General features: G+C 32.6%; 1 protein-coding gene across 1 annotated transcript in view; it reads right to left on the reverse strand.

Moving 5' to 3' along the window:
- The window catches only part of LOC115888648 (DNA repair protein REV1-like), a 34,407-nt gene extending 19,306 nt beyond the window's left edge, over positions 1-15,101 (reverse strand). The window contains 4 exon segments of the mRNA XM_030908422.1: positions 13,901-14,148; positions 14,204-14,424; positions 14,597-14,824; positions 14,885-15,101. Of these exon segments, the coding sequence (XP_030764282.1) occupies positions 13,901-14,148; positions 14,204-14,424; positions 14,597-14,824; positions 14,885-14,956 (769 nt within the window). The 5' untranslated portion in view covers positions 14,957-15,101.
- Between the last annotated feature and the right edge of the window lie 172 nt (positions 15,102-15,273).

Consider the following 15,273-nt stretch of genomic DNA (forward strand, 5'->3'; position numbering starts at 1 on the left):
ATACGTCCCAATCTTCATGAACTGTATTAAGCATATGAATTGCGGTTTGAATCACCCGGTATGTTGACAAAAATATTTTGAAAATGTGCGTTACAATGGCCCCACCAAACCAAATGCAACGTTTATATTCAAATTTGTTATGATCTACAACAGTTAGGTAGTAATTGAGACAAATTATAATTCAATTACTGGCTACTACGTTCTTGTTTTAATAGATCAAAATTCAACAAATATAATTAGAAATTATATTAATTTTGCGAGGCTCCCTTGTGGGACGCCTATGTACTATTACGGCGGAAACAATACCTACCTGTGAAAAGACAAATTCGGGTAATTTGAGCTTATTTTTTCACAAATTTGACACTGTCCTACCATATTGAACATTCGCAGATTCAAAAGTACGTTAAACAAAAACTACTGAAAACCACTGAAAAGTTCACTTCGGCCTTGATTCCGACTTCAAACACACCGTAAGCTAAACGTAGTACGCTATAACGGACCAAGAGCCGTCGCGAGGGGTGGTGGGACGGACGGCTCATTTCATTCTGGAAGACTAGCAGCGACGTCGCCAATAGTTCTAGACGTTTCAGCATATTAAACAGTAATCATGTCCTTTAATAGTAATGCATATATCCTCTGGTTAATAACATATTATTACGCATGCTTCTTTAAAAATAAACTATTAATTTAATTAAGAAGTTGAGATTTATTGATATCCGGGAAGGTTTTAAAGTCACCTTTTCTGCAAATCAAACTTAAATAGATAGGCGCAAATTTGAGATGTGGCAATGTCGCCTTCTCTATCTCAGTTGGTTTTTACAGTACGTAGTCAACCTCCGATTGTTTGATCGGGTTAAAATGCACAATGTGATATCTGTTCTTACTAAATCTATGCGTGTGACAGATAATACCGTGCTGGCAACTGTGACTTTTGGGTCGGCCTTTACATGTGTGGAAGTAAATCGCAAAGGGATCTTATTAAGTCGGAGTGAGAGAAATGCAACCGACCGACGCGACGCGCGACGGTGTGCTGTTGCGGCGTTGCCGATACGCCTTTCCCTATCAAGTAAAGTAAAATCACGATCGCAAACCGCTTATTTTTAAAAGACTTTTTTTTCAAGAGATAACTAGATAAAATTATTAGACATATTTCTGAGCATCTGAAATGGAATTATAAGGATATCATTAGGGTGTCATTTTTTTATAACGAGAAAACGTCAGTAATCGCGATAATTTAAAAACTCAAGTTTTTAACACATAACAGGCCATAACTCAAGAACCACTTTAGATATTGAAACTTTTTTTTTATTTTCAGGATTGGATATTTTACAATATGTTTACATAAGAAAAATTCGATAAGGTTGTTTTTTCCATTCAAAAATTGCAAACAATCCATCCATTTACTTTTAGAGCATAGCAATTTTCAGCAATCGTGTAATTTTTTTATTGATAAAGATTTTCACATACTGTCTACACAGAAAATACAGGAGAAATATTAACAAAGTTCTTGAAAAAACTACAACCTATTATTTCTAATACCTATTAGTTCTAATAGCGCGACCACTATCGAACACCCACTCAATTCCACTTATTTTTACCAAAAATACAAGTGTTTCTAGCTTGCACTTAAAAAAATTCAAGCTATAGGGAAAATTACAACGACTCGTTAATAAATAAACAAATTAAGTATCACGAGACGTAATTAAATCGTGAAGCTGAACGCATGACGTACACCTTTCCCTAGAAAAATTCCCTTCTCGTTCAAAATAGTTCATCAGGGAAGCTACAAGCTCTTTGCTTCGACTGTTTAAATGCCTCGGCATATTTTCAAAACACAATTTCAAGAAATGCAATACAAAAACTCGAAAATTTAGTTCTTAAAAGAATTGTTTGTGCTTAAAAGTACAATTTTTAAAAAAAGACTATGAAACTAGGCAAAAAAACGAGAATTACTAACAAAGATTCAACAAGATATACAAAATAATGACTACCATTAGGATAATTGTCAAACAATAAACGACAACCTTGCTGAAAACGGCGCAATGTGACCAACGTAGCGATAATAAAATTCGGTTTAAACTAATTGTTGCACCTTTAGTCTAAATAAAATATCTGTTACAATCATTTGCTCTATAAATTTAAATAAAGAGCTGCCCGGTATCTTAAATTATTCAACAAATTTCAACATTTTTGCCAAAATTTCATTTAGTCAGGTTTTTAGACTTTAGTGTCAATGTCGATATGATTGATGACGTGCATCGGAAAATGTTTTGCGATTACAATACCTGAGTATTTTATAGTTTCAATAACTCCACTATTCAAAACTAAAATACTTAAATATTACGATAAAGCCACGATTTTAATATTATATCAACGAGATCAACATCAGAACTACGTGAAATACAGAGCGAGAACTTCTAATTTTTGCCGCATCTAGCGCTGCGGTCACAATTTTTCAAATCAACTGAAATGCACCAAGCATATAGTTTTTGCATTGTTCTTTATTTTAGGTTTCACTGATTTGCGGAAGTACAGATATGTGGACACGGAATTACTAGAGCTAGACATAGAGGGGATGATCGAAGACCTCAGTCATGCCCCCGAAGGCTCAGTGATAACTTTACAAGCGTGTTCGCATTATCCTACTGGATTCGATTTAACAAAATCACAATGGGAAATAGTTGCGGATGTAATAGCCGAAAAAAATTTATTTCCTTTCTTTTGTTGTGTTTTCCAAGGTAAAATTTACGATAAGAATGAAATATTTATGGCTGGTTCATACTTCAGATCTTAGCCCTAACATTAATCCTAATCTCAAGAATATGAATCAAAGTAGGTTGTAAATTGTATGGGGGGAGTAATTTCCCAAATTTAATATTTTTTTTTGGATTTGTGACTATTATTAATATTTAAACCTAAATTTTATAAGAAAATACCCATAACAAAAAGGCTTCGTGCTCGAGGATTTTACAGTAGGAGAGAGTTACGGATCCCACAGTTATCTCGGCAAAATAAAATTGACCTGCTAAATTGATGCCTTCAACAACAAAACTGGACAACTGAGAATTGGCAACATGTTGTTTTTTCGAATGAGACCAGATTTGTCCTAAGATCAGATAACCATCGAATTCGGGTTCTCAGAGCTCCGGAAAGACGAGCGCGACTTCAGGCTGCCAAATCTGTACCAAGATATAAAGGAGGAACTATAATGTTCCGGGGAGGTATTATACTGGAAGCGAAAACTCCATTGTTACCACTTCAACAAACTTTAACGGGTCGGAGATGTGTTGACTTGGTGCTAGACCCAATTGTTAGTCTTTGAAGAGCTGCAATTGGTTATAATTTTTGACTTCTTGTACGATAGTGCACCTCCCCATACCAGCAGAGTGACTAGAAAATGTCGTGGAACGGGAGGGGTCATAGTTTTGGACTGGCCTGCATGTTCACCAGATCTAAACCCTATCGAACACTTGTGGGACTAGCTCAAAAGAAGGGTTAGAATTCGTCGAAACAATCCCGGAAATCTTGCACAGTTTATTGATGCAGCATTAGCAGAATGGGAAAACATACCCCAAGACAACGTTGATAATTTAATAAGAAGCATGCCAGCGCGAATAGAAGCTTGCATAAGGGCTAGGGGTGGCAACAAGGCATATTAAAATTATCAATTTTCTTTTCGTTTTTGCTTTTTGGCCATTAAAAATTTAAATTTTAATTTCGTTTCAGAAACCAAAAAAATACCATTTTGTTTATTTTGGGAACTGATTAATTTTTTTTATTGCTATATGGGTTATTTTTTATTAAAAGTCATTGGTAAGGACTGAGTTTTATTCATAAACACAACATTTTTTCATACGTCTCAAAAATTATAGATGATAATAGATGAATAGATGATTCCATATAAGTTTGGTTGTGTGTATATTGAGTAAAGACACGCCTATAGGTGCACTGTCACTATTCTCACTTCCATCAGCTAACTGACGGGGTTCTATTATCAACGAGTCTGACTGTTTTTATTAATAAATAATATATTATTTTCACTATTACCTTGCAAAGTTTCAGCCTTCAAAAATCACTTTGAGTGACAAAATTTTTTTGACAGCGCGTTTGAGGTAGCGCTGACGTTTGGTATCTCCATACTGCTGTGTCTGACTGTTACATTTTTCTTTTACATTGTATTCGAATGTTATCTACAAATTTTCAGCCTTCAGAAAACAGTTTGGAGGTGTTAATTGAAATTAAAATTACACCTTCTCAGCGCCAGGTGTCCCGGAACGGGAACTGCTGACTGTACCTTTGCTTTTTAATAGCGATGGGAACTATCGAATGAATTAGACTATCGAATGGTTACCGAATGAATGATTTCAACTATCGAATGGTTTTATTCGAATACAATCATTCATTCATTTGTATACTAAATCATATGTAACAACCTCGCCGTGCGACTAAATGGTTATCGTTGAGCCACGACTATCGAATGCTTTTGATAAATGAAATTTAGTATTCGTTTGATTTTTGTGTCAGTGCACAGGGGCGGATACAGGAATTTATTTTATAATTAGGGGGGTGGGTCCAAATAAAAAAGTAATGTTGAATATGCTTTTTAGGGCGCCATTTTTAACCCAAAAACCTAATATTTAGCACAATTTGCAGATCTCAGGGAGGGGGGGGGGCCGGGCCCCATGGGCCCCTCCTCTGTATCAGGCACTGTCAGTGCATTATTAGTTCTTCCAAATTTTTATAACTTCGCCTTATAAATACTGTGCTATTTTTGCGTTTATTAAAATATTTAAAATACTAAAATAGTAGTTTTTTTAATTGACGATTGTGTGCGTGTGCAGGTGGTCAAAATTTTTCCGAAAATTTGTGTGATTTTCCGTAGTCCGATCTTTCAATTATTTAATTTTATATGGTATATGGTCTATTTTTTAATGGGAAATTTTGAGAAGTAGCAATTTTTAAGAAAGATGAGATGAACTTACAATTAGTTTTAAAAATACATATTTGGATTTTAGACGTTCTAATGATATGAATTAGTTGAACTTAATAATAATATTTAAGTAATGTGGTTAAGTAAATGGTTATTGAACTGAAACTATGGGGTGAGAAAATTAAATTAAAAGTTTTACACGTGCCAATTTAAAAAAAAAGTTAACGATGTTTGTATTTTGTTTATGCTGATTCTCTTACATGTAGTTTTTTGGGAAGAAATATTTCATTTATTTTTTAAAGTAAATGCCACTAAAAGTAACTATTATTTTTAAATAGTAATATAAAGTACCTAATATAAATAATTTTGATTTCTAATTTTTTATTTATATTTTCCTTCCATTACACTGCATGCTTAGAAAATTAATAAATGTTTATATTTCATGATTTTTAAATTTGTTGTTAATATAACAAATTAGTTCTGTAATTATTATTATTTAATAAACCAACGTTATCAATAAATTTAGAAAATATATTATTTTTAAATAGGATCTAATATAAATAATTTTGACATCTAATTTGTTGTTTATACTTTGCTACTACTTAAAAAAAATGTTTATATTAAATGATTTTAAATTTTGTTGTTAATAAGTATAACAAATTATTACTGTTATTATTTCTTAAACCAGTCTTTGCTTAAAAACATTAAGAATCATTTTCCTACATCCAAAATAACAAGTATTATTGCACTGTAACAACAGAATATTAATAAAAAAAATCCAAAATATATAGACATACTATCCCTAACTAACTAAAGCCAAACAATAATATTCTTTGCTAATATCTACAACTAATACCAATATATGGCAACAGCGCCCTTCATAATGTATTTTCTGTGTAAATACCAATACTAGAAACCTACGTCGCAGGGCGACAACTAAAATCCAGTTATTATTTTATTATAATCGATCCTGACGAATAAATGAATTTCATAAATGAATGAATTTTATAAATGAATGGTTTTTGCTGGCGAATTACTAGAATACAATATTTCAAGGCAGATGACGCATCTATTCGATAATTTTTATTCGAATAGTTTTCAACGAATGTTTTCTTACTAGCTATCGAATTATTCGAATGAATTGCAACTATCGAATGTTTCGTTAATATTCATTCGATAGTTCCCACTACTACTTTTTAACACTAAAATGTAATCGCTTTTGCAAATATGAGCCTTCAAAAAACTCTTGCATGTTTTTGCACCCGGCTCTTGGACTAGTCGATGGGGCTTTAGTATTAATGTCATGGGTAAGGTTAAAGTACGAACGAACCATGTTGCTCCATGTTGCTTATTAAGAACTTGTTCAATGTTCAAGGTTTTGCTAGCGGTGATATAGATGAAGACGCGTGGCCTCTGCGCTACTTCACGACCAAAAACATCGAATTCTTCTGCGCACATTCACTGTCAAAATCCTTTAACCTAACCAATGAAAGAGTGGGATGTCTAACGGTGTTTCTAAACTACCCTAAAAAAGTGCTCACTATGAAAATGCATTTTATGAACATTGTCGAAAGGATGTACGACACTCCCCCTAATCATGGTGCTAGGTAAGTCGATATAAAGGTAGCCACACGTGTATAGTCGTTCGTCAAGGCAAAACTGCACAATCAAGGCCTTGAGGAGTGAAATTATATTTCAGTTGCGTATATAACAATGGCGTCTACCACATAAATAATACTCTTATAAAGCTAGTCTATAATAATACACTACTACTGCTATTACTCGCTGACGAGTATTTGACACGCATCAGAAGATGGTTACGTTAGGCGTTTTCTTTTATGAGGATTTCAGTGACTGAAAAGCCCGATACGTGATGTTATCTCTCTTCCGTACTCCGGACATTCAAAAATCTCATTACTTGGTTGTCGTTGTTAACTGAGTTCACAATTCTTCTCCACTGCGTTTTATTGTGCGCTGCTTCCTCCCACTGATTCTGCACCCTTATCCCCTTTAAAGTTTCATGGAAAATATCCTTGTACCTTTTGACTTGTCCACCCGGTTTCCTCTTACCGTTTACAAGCTCACCGTAAAGAAGAGATTTCGGTAGACGGTTTTCTTGCATCCTGCATACGTGACCACCCATCTTAAGTACGAAATTTAGTAATCATGCCTTCAGCGCTCTCACAGTTAGCCTTTTGAAGGACCGATACGTTTGAGACATGATATAGTCTGTCCAACGAGAAGATCCATGACAGTGATAGATGTGTCTGTCATTTTAATTTCAAAGTAGTTTATTTTATTTTACAAAGAAATAAGTTGGTACAACTGGAACGGCAGGAAATATTTAAAATTTGATTGACAAGATGACAAGTGATTACTTCAAAATATTGTGAAAAAAACTGTATAAAACTGAAAAAATGTTATCGAGTTATTTTATTTAATAAAAACGGTATGTGTTAATACAAAACAAACAAGAACAAGACACTACATACCAAAAAAAAATAAAAAAGAACTATTATTTACTTTCAAGCTTTATGAAACTACCCGCATTTATGATTATATTTATCAATATAACTTATGTACAAATACAAATTTGTAATATTCCACAGGAATAAATAAAACAACATAGGTAAATAAAACAAACTATTTTATTAATAATAACACCTCCTACCAAATTTTATACCTTAAAGGTTGATTAATTAACTTTCTTAATTTTTTAAACCAGTACCTTTTGACATTATTTTTCTGCAGTACTAAAATCCATTATTTACCTATCGTGTGATGTCGATATTTTACAGCTACTCCAGTTTTTAGTATGTGTTTAGTTTGATCCTTCTTTACATACGAGATGCACTTATCTACGACGAAATGGTATACAAACTTTATTGGTGTATAAGACTTTCTGCCTGGGCAGCGAATATTAACCATAAACTGTGCTCTGGGTCTACAGTTAATTTTCACTCGATTTTTCCTCCACTTGACTTCAAAAGACACAAAACACACGTAATAATACGAATCAAAATGCATTATCTTCCAAAACGCAGGGTATTTAACAAAGTTGACACAAAATTATAACCTATAATTTGGCAAGACTTTGACAAGCGTCAAAAATGACAAAAATCTAAAGGCGAGTTCATACGCATCGGCGTCCGTTTGTCGTTCATCGTTCCGTCAAACCAATAAAATTGAAATACGTTCTGTCATTTTTTATAACCAATAAAACTGGTTAAAAACAACAAGACACGACGCATGACGGATTTATATTTAAACCCATCCATAGATAACTTAAAAATTATTAGAAACTTTTTTTAGTAAAATAAATAGATTGGTATGGGACGTCATCTGCTTTTCTTCTGTCATCGTCTGTCGAAATCTTACCTGAGAAAAAAAACAGAGTATAGTACCATTCGATTCTTAACGTTGCAACTTGTTTAATGCGTTCATGTGCCGGCGGTCCGGCACCCAAGTTTCGCTTCCGTATAACATGATGGGGATTATTATTCCTCGGTATACTGCAAGTTTCGTTTTTGTGCTTAACTCATTATTGTAGAAAACCCTGTCTTTTGATTCCCAGAATGCTCTTGAGGCGCTGCTGATTCTGCGCAGTATTTCAGAGTCGATATTTTTTTCGACATAGAAAACAGTATTCAAATGGGAGACCAAGAGAGATAAAGAGAGATGTACCGACAAACTCCAAAAAAATGAACCGTATAGTCATATTTATTTAACATCTCTATTAAGTCTACGACCCAATTCTCCGAGCAACACGAGCTGTCGTTCGTTGTGTGTTAATAAAAAGATTACACATATATTTTGGCGCCCAACGTGGGGCTCGAAGTATACAGGGTGGCCCATCGAAAACGTGCCGCAAGGCATAACGGCCAGGGTAATTTTTTTTCAGAAAATTCAAAAACACGTCAATTTTGTTTGTGAAGGGGACAACTTTTGCCCCAAAAATGATTGCAAAATCTTCAACCCTCTAACCGGGGGTGTCATCCCCCAATTTTTTTCAAATGGGAAGGGGGGTCAAGTGGTACCGCTATGAAAAGAGCTTTCTATTCTCTATACTTTCCCGCTTCGTTTTTGAAAATCGGTCGAGTCATTGAGAAAATATGAAGGATTGAAATTTGAAAATTTTATTTAAACATTTATCAGAGTAACAATAAGGATAAATTCCTTCGACCAATTTGCAGTTTTTTTCTTATTATTTCTAGATGTTTACGCATTTTTTCCCTTGCCAGAAGGTTGAACGATCAGGTGCGGTAGTTGCTAGATAGCTGTTCTGTGACTTGTGCGTTGAAGCGGTTGAAGTTCTTTTCAATATCGTTAAACTTTTTAACAATTATGGTGTACTCACTTGCAGAAAGAGTGGAAATAATGAATGTGGCAATCGGTTTGCGCAGATATTTAATGAACGCCATCCTGACAAACACCTTTATGGCAAAATTGTTCGCCAGTTAGCAAAATTTTGCGAAACTGGTTCCGTTATGAATAAAAAGAGGCAGAGTGAAAATCCTGTAGTAAATGAAGCTATGGAGGTATTCGTATTGGGTGAAGTTGCCATGGATAGTACGCTGAGTACAAGAAAATTAGCCAATGAGACCGGCATGAATCGTACAAGTGTCCAAAGGATATTAAAAAACACAAGTTCCACCCGTACAAAATTCAGTTGGTGCAAGAAGTCAACGAAGACAATTTTGTGAAACTATGAGTGAACGAGTGGCGAATGATAATAATTTCCTATTTAATGTGTGTTTTTCGGATGAGTGTACTTTCTTTTTGAACGGTGTAGTTAATCGGCACAACTGTCGATACTGGGCTCAGAACAATCCCAGAGTTTTTCACGAGGTGCACACCCAAAACCCTCAGAAATTGAACGTGTGGGCTGGTATTTTTGGAAATTCTATTGTGGGTCCTTTTTTACTTCCTGGAAATCTAACAGGTGATATGTCCTTGGATTTACTGGAAAATACCATCGACCCAGCCCTAACTGACATCATAGAGAACAATCCTGGATACGTTGAAGCGGAACTAATATTTCAACAAGACGGTGCGCCTCCACATTACTCTCAAAATGTGCGTAATTATTTAAACAATAACTTTCCCGGTCGGTGGATAGGACGAAGGGGTGCAGTTGAGTGGCCTCCCCGGTCACCCGACTTGACTCCTTTAGACTTTTTTCTATGTTTTTTTAAATTTTTTAATGAAATAAACGAATTATATCGACAATATTAGTATCTGTACTCTTTAAAAATTTGGTACATCTTTAAAAATAATCTAAAATGTCAATAGTCCATGGGTATATTGATAAATAAATTCTAAATTACAAGAAAATGCATTTTCTACGGAAACTTAAAGAGATAGGTAAAAAATGGTATAATATAATTTGATAGACAATTAAATTGTGCATCTGATTCTCGTAAAATATACAGGGTGTTCCATTTAAATTAAACAAGTTATTGCCGTTTGAAGCTAATAATTATTTAAAATAATTTTTTAGACACTCTGTATAAGGTAGTATTATTTTTATTATTGCAACACAATAACTGATCAGTAGATAAACTTCAGTAAATATTTAGTATTAAAAACTTTGGTACCCTTGGAGAAATGAAGCCTTAAAATTTTTACTGCAATTTCACAAAATTGAAAATATTTCAAAAACGGTAAGGTTTAAGTATAATAAATCTTAATCAAATTTACCTTTATTTTAATCGTAGAAACTAAAAATGTAATAATATACAGGGTGTTCCATTTAAAAAATACAACTTTGATATTTTTTACTTATTTGGGACACTCTGTATCTTGTAAAATTATTTTTAAATTGTACCTCTAATAGTCCTTCATCGAACCCAAAACTTACAATTTGTAAAAATCTCATCGTTTAGCTACAATACTCCGTGTCGTATGTGGTGAACAACCCTATATGTACAAAAAATGTCGAGAAAACAGAAGAAGTAATTTCCATTTTTCTACCACATCAGAACCCTAAAATATAGCTGGGTCTTTGTTGTTCACATTTCGTTTAAACAATCACTAAAGATGAGTAATACAAATAGTTGAAAGAAAAATTAAAAGTATCTTTCATTTGATGAAAATGTAGGACAGGTTGGTTCAAACAGGTTCACTAATAAAGGAAGTACCGTATGATTTTAACCAAAATGGGACTGATCTAACCCTGTACAGTCTAGCGGTAACCTCAAGGTCTTTACCGTACATGTGGAGGAGCGTCCCAAGGCTTGAACTGTGCAGTCCAAACCTTGAGAAATAGCTATGCGTGTGTGGCTACCTTAAACTGGAAACAACCTTTACCAAATTTATCGTCGATGTTTTCTTTTAAAGAATTGTAGCTTTCATACTCGGTAACCAATCGCTTTTTGAAACATTTAAAAATTCTGTTAAGGACGCAGTTGAAAGGCTTAGAATGTTAAGGTCGTACTTAAGAGAGGAACTTGAACGATTAGGAGCGTTTGGTACATGGAACCATATTACTAGTCAACAAGGAATATTCTGCTATACCGGATTAAAAGATGTATTATATAAATGTGATTATAAGGGTTGTTGTTTTTTAATATTTTGCATATAGAGATAAAAAAAAACAGTAGATAACTTTTAAACATTATTATTTTTAGGAGTATTCTCTACGAAGAGAAATGCATTTTTGCATCCTAAAGATGACAGTTAATTTTGACATTTGATAAATGTTGACATGCGCCTACTATGTTTCTATAAGCAAATATAAAAGACAACCCTCGTATTTTTTTATTAAATTATGATAATTATTATTCATTTTTAAGGTACATGCAGAATATATGAAAAAACAGTTTCACATTTATATCTCGCCTTGTGGAGAGATTAATATCAGTTGCCTAAGCCTGGAAAATGTGGCGTATGTTGCAGCTGCTATCAATTCTACTTTAGAGCGCCTACCCCTTCATAACTAATAATAAATATTTTTCTATCAATAATCTAGTTTTATTGATAGGTATAGTCTATAAAATGAATAACTTTGAATTTTGACCGTTATTTTTTACCAACATGGTAAATATAAAATCCCTCTGTCAAAAAAGTTACTGATATTCTTTAAATTGAGTGCCTGAACAAATCAGATAGGTAACTCTTTTTTCCTTCGTGAAATAGAAAAGGAAAATAATAAAACAAGTGACAGTTCTTCCTCTTCTTGCAAAAATCAACTCGAAATGTCATAATTGACAAAAGTAAAATGTCGTCAGCTTTTGACATTTCTAAATATTAGACCAATGCCGTCTCTAATAGAACAGCCACAGAGCGAGATTTATGACGTCACGCTAGTTAGATACTACGGATTAATAAATATGTTGTAGAATACATGGAAAACATAATTATTCCTCGTATTTTTGGTTTGTATTTTACAAATGATATAGTTTACATGAAATATACATAATATACAGTTAATAAATAAAATATAATATATACCTATTTATAGTAATAAATACTTTGGCAAATAAACTATGAACCATACAAATGCAGCAAATGTTTTACAATATACAAATAATGAATAGGTGGTACATAAGATAATGGGTAAAATGTAAAATATATATATTTTAAATTTTGGGGTTTGAAAATCGATCTAATTTAACAAAAAACCTTCAATATCTACTAATAGTGATGTATTATTATTGGCATTCACAAAATTTATTTATATATTATAATGTTTACTGCAATTAATAAACTAATATAAACTTGTCAAAAGATGACCAGATATTTTTTTAAATTATTATTCTTAACACAAAAACTATCTACATTGACTATGGAGTACGATTTGAGCCATATTGTAAAACATTTGCTGCATTTGTATGGTTCATAGTTTATCTGCCAAAGTATTTATTACTATAAATAGGTATGTGTATATATATATATACACATACCTATATATATATATATATATATATATATATATATATATATATATATATATATATATATATATATATATATATATATATATATATATATATATATATATATATATATATATATATATATATATATATATATATATTGTATTTATTAACTGTATATTATGTATATTTCATCTAAACTATATCATTTTTAAAATACAAACCACAAATACGAGGAATAATTATGTTTTCCATGTATTCTACAACATATTTATTAATCCGTAGTATCTAACTGGCGTGACGTCATAAATCTCGCTCCGAGGCTGTTCTATTAGAGACGGCATTGCGTCAGCATGGCCGCAAGTTGCTAACCTAATAAAATTAACACTAGAAAAGCCCGCGGGAACTGTCAAATTCAAAGTTATTCGTTTTACAGACTATACTAGTGTTAACCGGTGCACTATGGACGTACCCTAACGTCGAGGAGTGCGATTGCGATTTTTAAATCGCTGTGACTGTAACCTGCGATTGCGATTTTAATATTTAAATATGGTACAAGGAATATAATTGTTTGTGTATGTACAGGGTGGCGCCTCTCATACTCCGCGGAGGCTCCCAGGAGAACGACAGTTTGTATTGAAATGAAATTTTGTGAGTATATGTAGGTTAATTCAGAGCACTTTTTTAAAAATATAGAAAGTTCTACAGGGTGTCCCCAAAAAAAGTTACATATCAAAGTTGTGTTTTTTGTAATGGAACATCCTATACATATATTAATTGATTTACGAACTCTGGGAGGAAAATAAAGGTGAGTGTTATAAGAGAAGAATATGACTAAAACGTAAGGGTTTTGGCATATTTAAGATTTTCTAGAAATAAAGAAAAAAATCGCAACTATAGTAATATTAGTTGCCTAAATTGAAACTCACAAATAGAAGATATTGCAGTCGCAGTTTCTTAATGAGAGCTAATCGCAGTTTGAGATTTGTTGCTCTTCCCTAATTCTAATACATCCTCTTATAAGCGAATGATGTTTCCGCAAAATGATTCTGAACGTTCGTGAATGATTACAACACAAATAGGTACTACTTACTTCCTTGAGCTATTAATTTTTCTTTCCCAACAAATCTTCCATCAGATTTCTCTCGTAAAGTTGTTAGTAGTTGCTTAAATTCAGCTCCCAACGTTGAAATCAAATGCAACCTCGAATTATTATAAAATTCCTCCAAGAATCTGGGATCCGAAGCTGTTTTAGTAATTCTAGTACTAACTGAATTAGGCTGATCTTTAGTAACATCACTCTTTGTAATTAGCTCTTTTGTCTCATCATGTAATTTATCTCTACAAAGTTATTTGGTTTCAAAAAACTCTAAATAGTAAGTAAATATTATTGTACCTTTCTTTAACATGTTGAAATGAATCATTATCTGTGTTTAAACAATCTTTATTATCAGAAGAAGATTCAGATTTAGCTACTATAGGAAACTTTAATGCTGGTTGTGACCGACTTTGGTTATTATACAATAAATATCTTTTATAATCAAGTAACTTGCTTAAAGCTATACTTTCAGTTATCCAAGCAGGTTTAACAATTGGTACTGCTCCAATATGTTTGATCTAAGAAACATAATATATATGTGTCAAAAAATTGTACAGGGTATCCCATTCTTGAGAGTTTTATATTGTTTTTTGTAATGCACAAACGGAATCTTTGTATCTTTACTCATAAACGAGAAATTCTGTAAAACACACGAAAATGGGACCCTGTACACATTTACACAGTACTTACTTTAACATTGGGCAGATTTGAAGCAATAATATGTGTTGTACTGGAAGATTGATAAATATGATATTCTCCACCGTGAGCAGCCATTAATTTTTTCAATTCTACTGCTGGTGGATGAGTTAAACCATTTACTATTATGCTAACACCAGAGAAAATATCCGATACTTTTTCAATATTTTCACTGTGAAATTGGTCAACCAATTTAGCCCGCTTTGCTGCCATATACCCACCCTAAAAGAGCATTATATATTACAAAACTATTAATATAATCTAATTTGATATTTTGCTTACCCATTCTTCGAAACCATTATCACTGCTACCTCTGTTTTTGTTCTTTGATTTACGATTTCCACGACCGCACATTTTTAGAAATTAATATTGAAACGAACATATATTTAAACAGAAAACATTCTCTTAAGAATTACTGAAAAATCATCTATTATTTCAGGAGACAAACCATTTTTATCTTTCCAAACAAATACATACAAAAATAATCAGAAAAATAGGTTAAAACCACAGAGCAGAAAACCAAATTAAATATTTGAACTACTTTTTAAAAAATTTCAGGGTTGTCAGATAATATTTTGCAAATTTGAATTTATGCAATAATTCGCGTGTTTATTTTTCAAATAATCGATTATTTGAACAATAAATTACTAATAAATATTGTCTTAAAAACT

Source organism: Sitophilus oryzae, unplaced genomic scaffold (genome assembly GCF_002938485.1).
Source record: "Sitophilus oryzae breed Bouriz unplaced genomic scaffold, Soryzae_2.0 scaffold_806_pilon_pilon, whole genome shotgun sequence".
NCBI lineage: Eukaryota > Metazoa > Arthropoda > Insecta > Coleoptera > Curculionidae > Sitophilus > Sitophilus oryzae.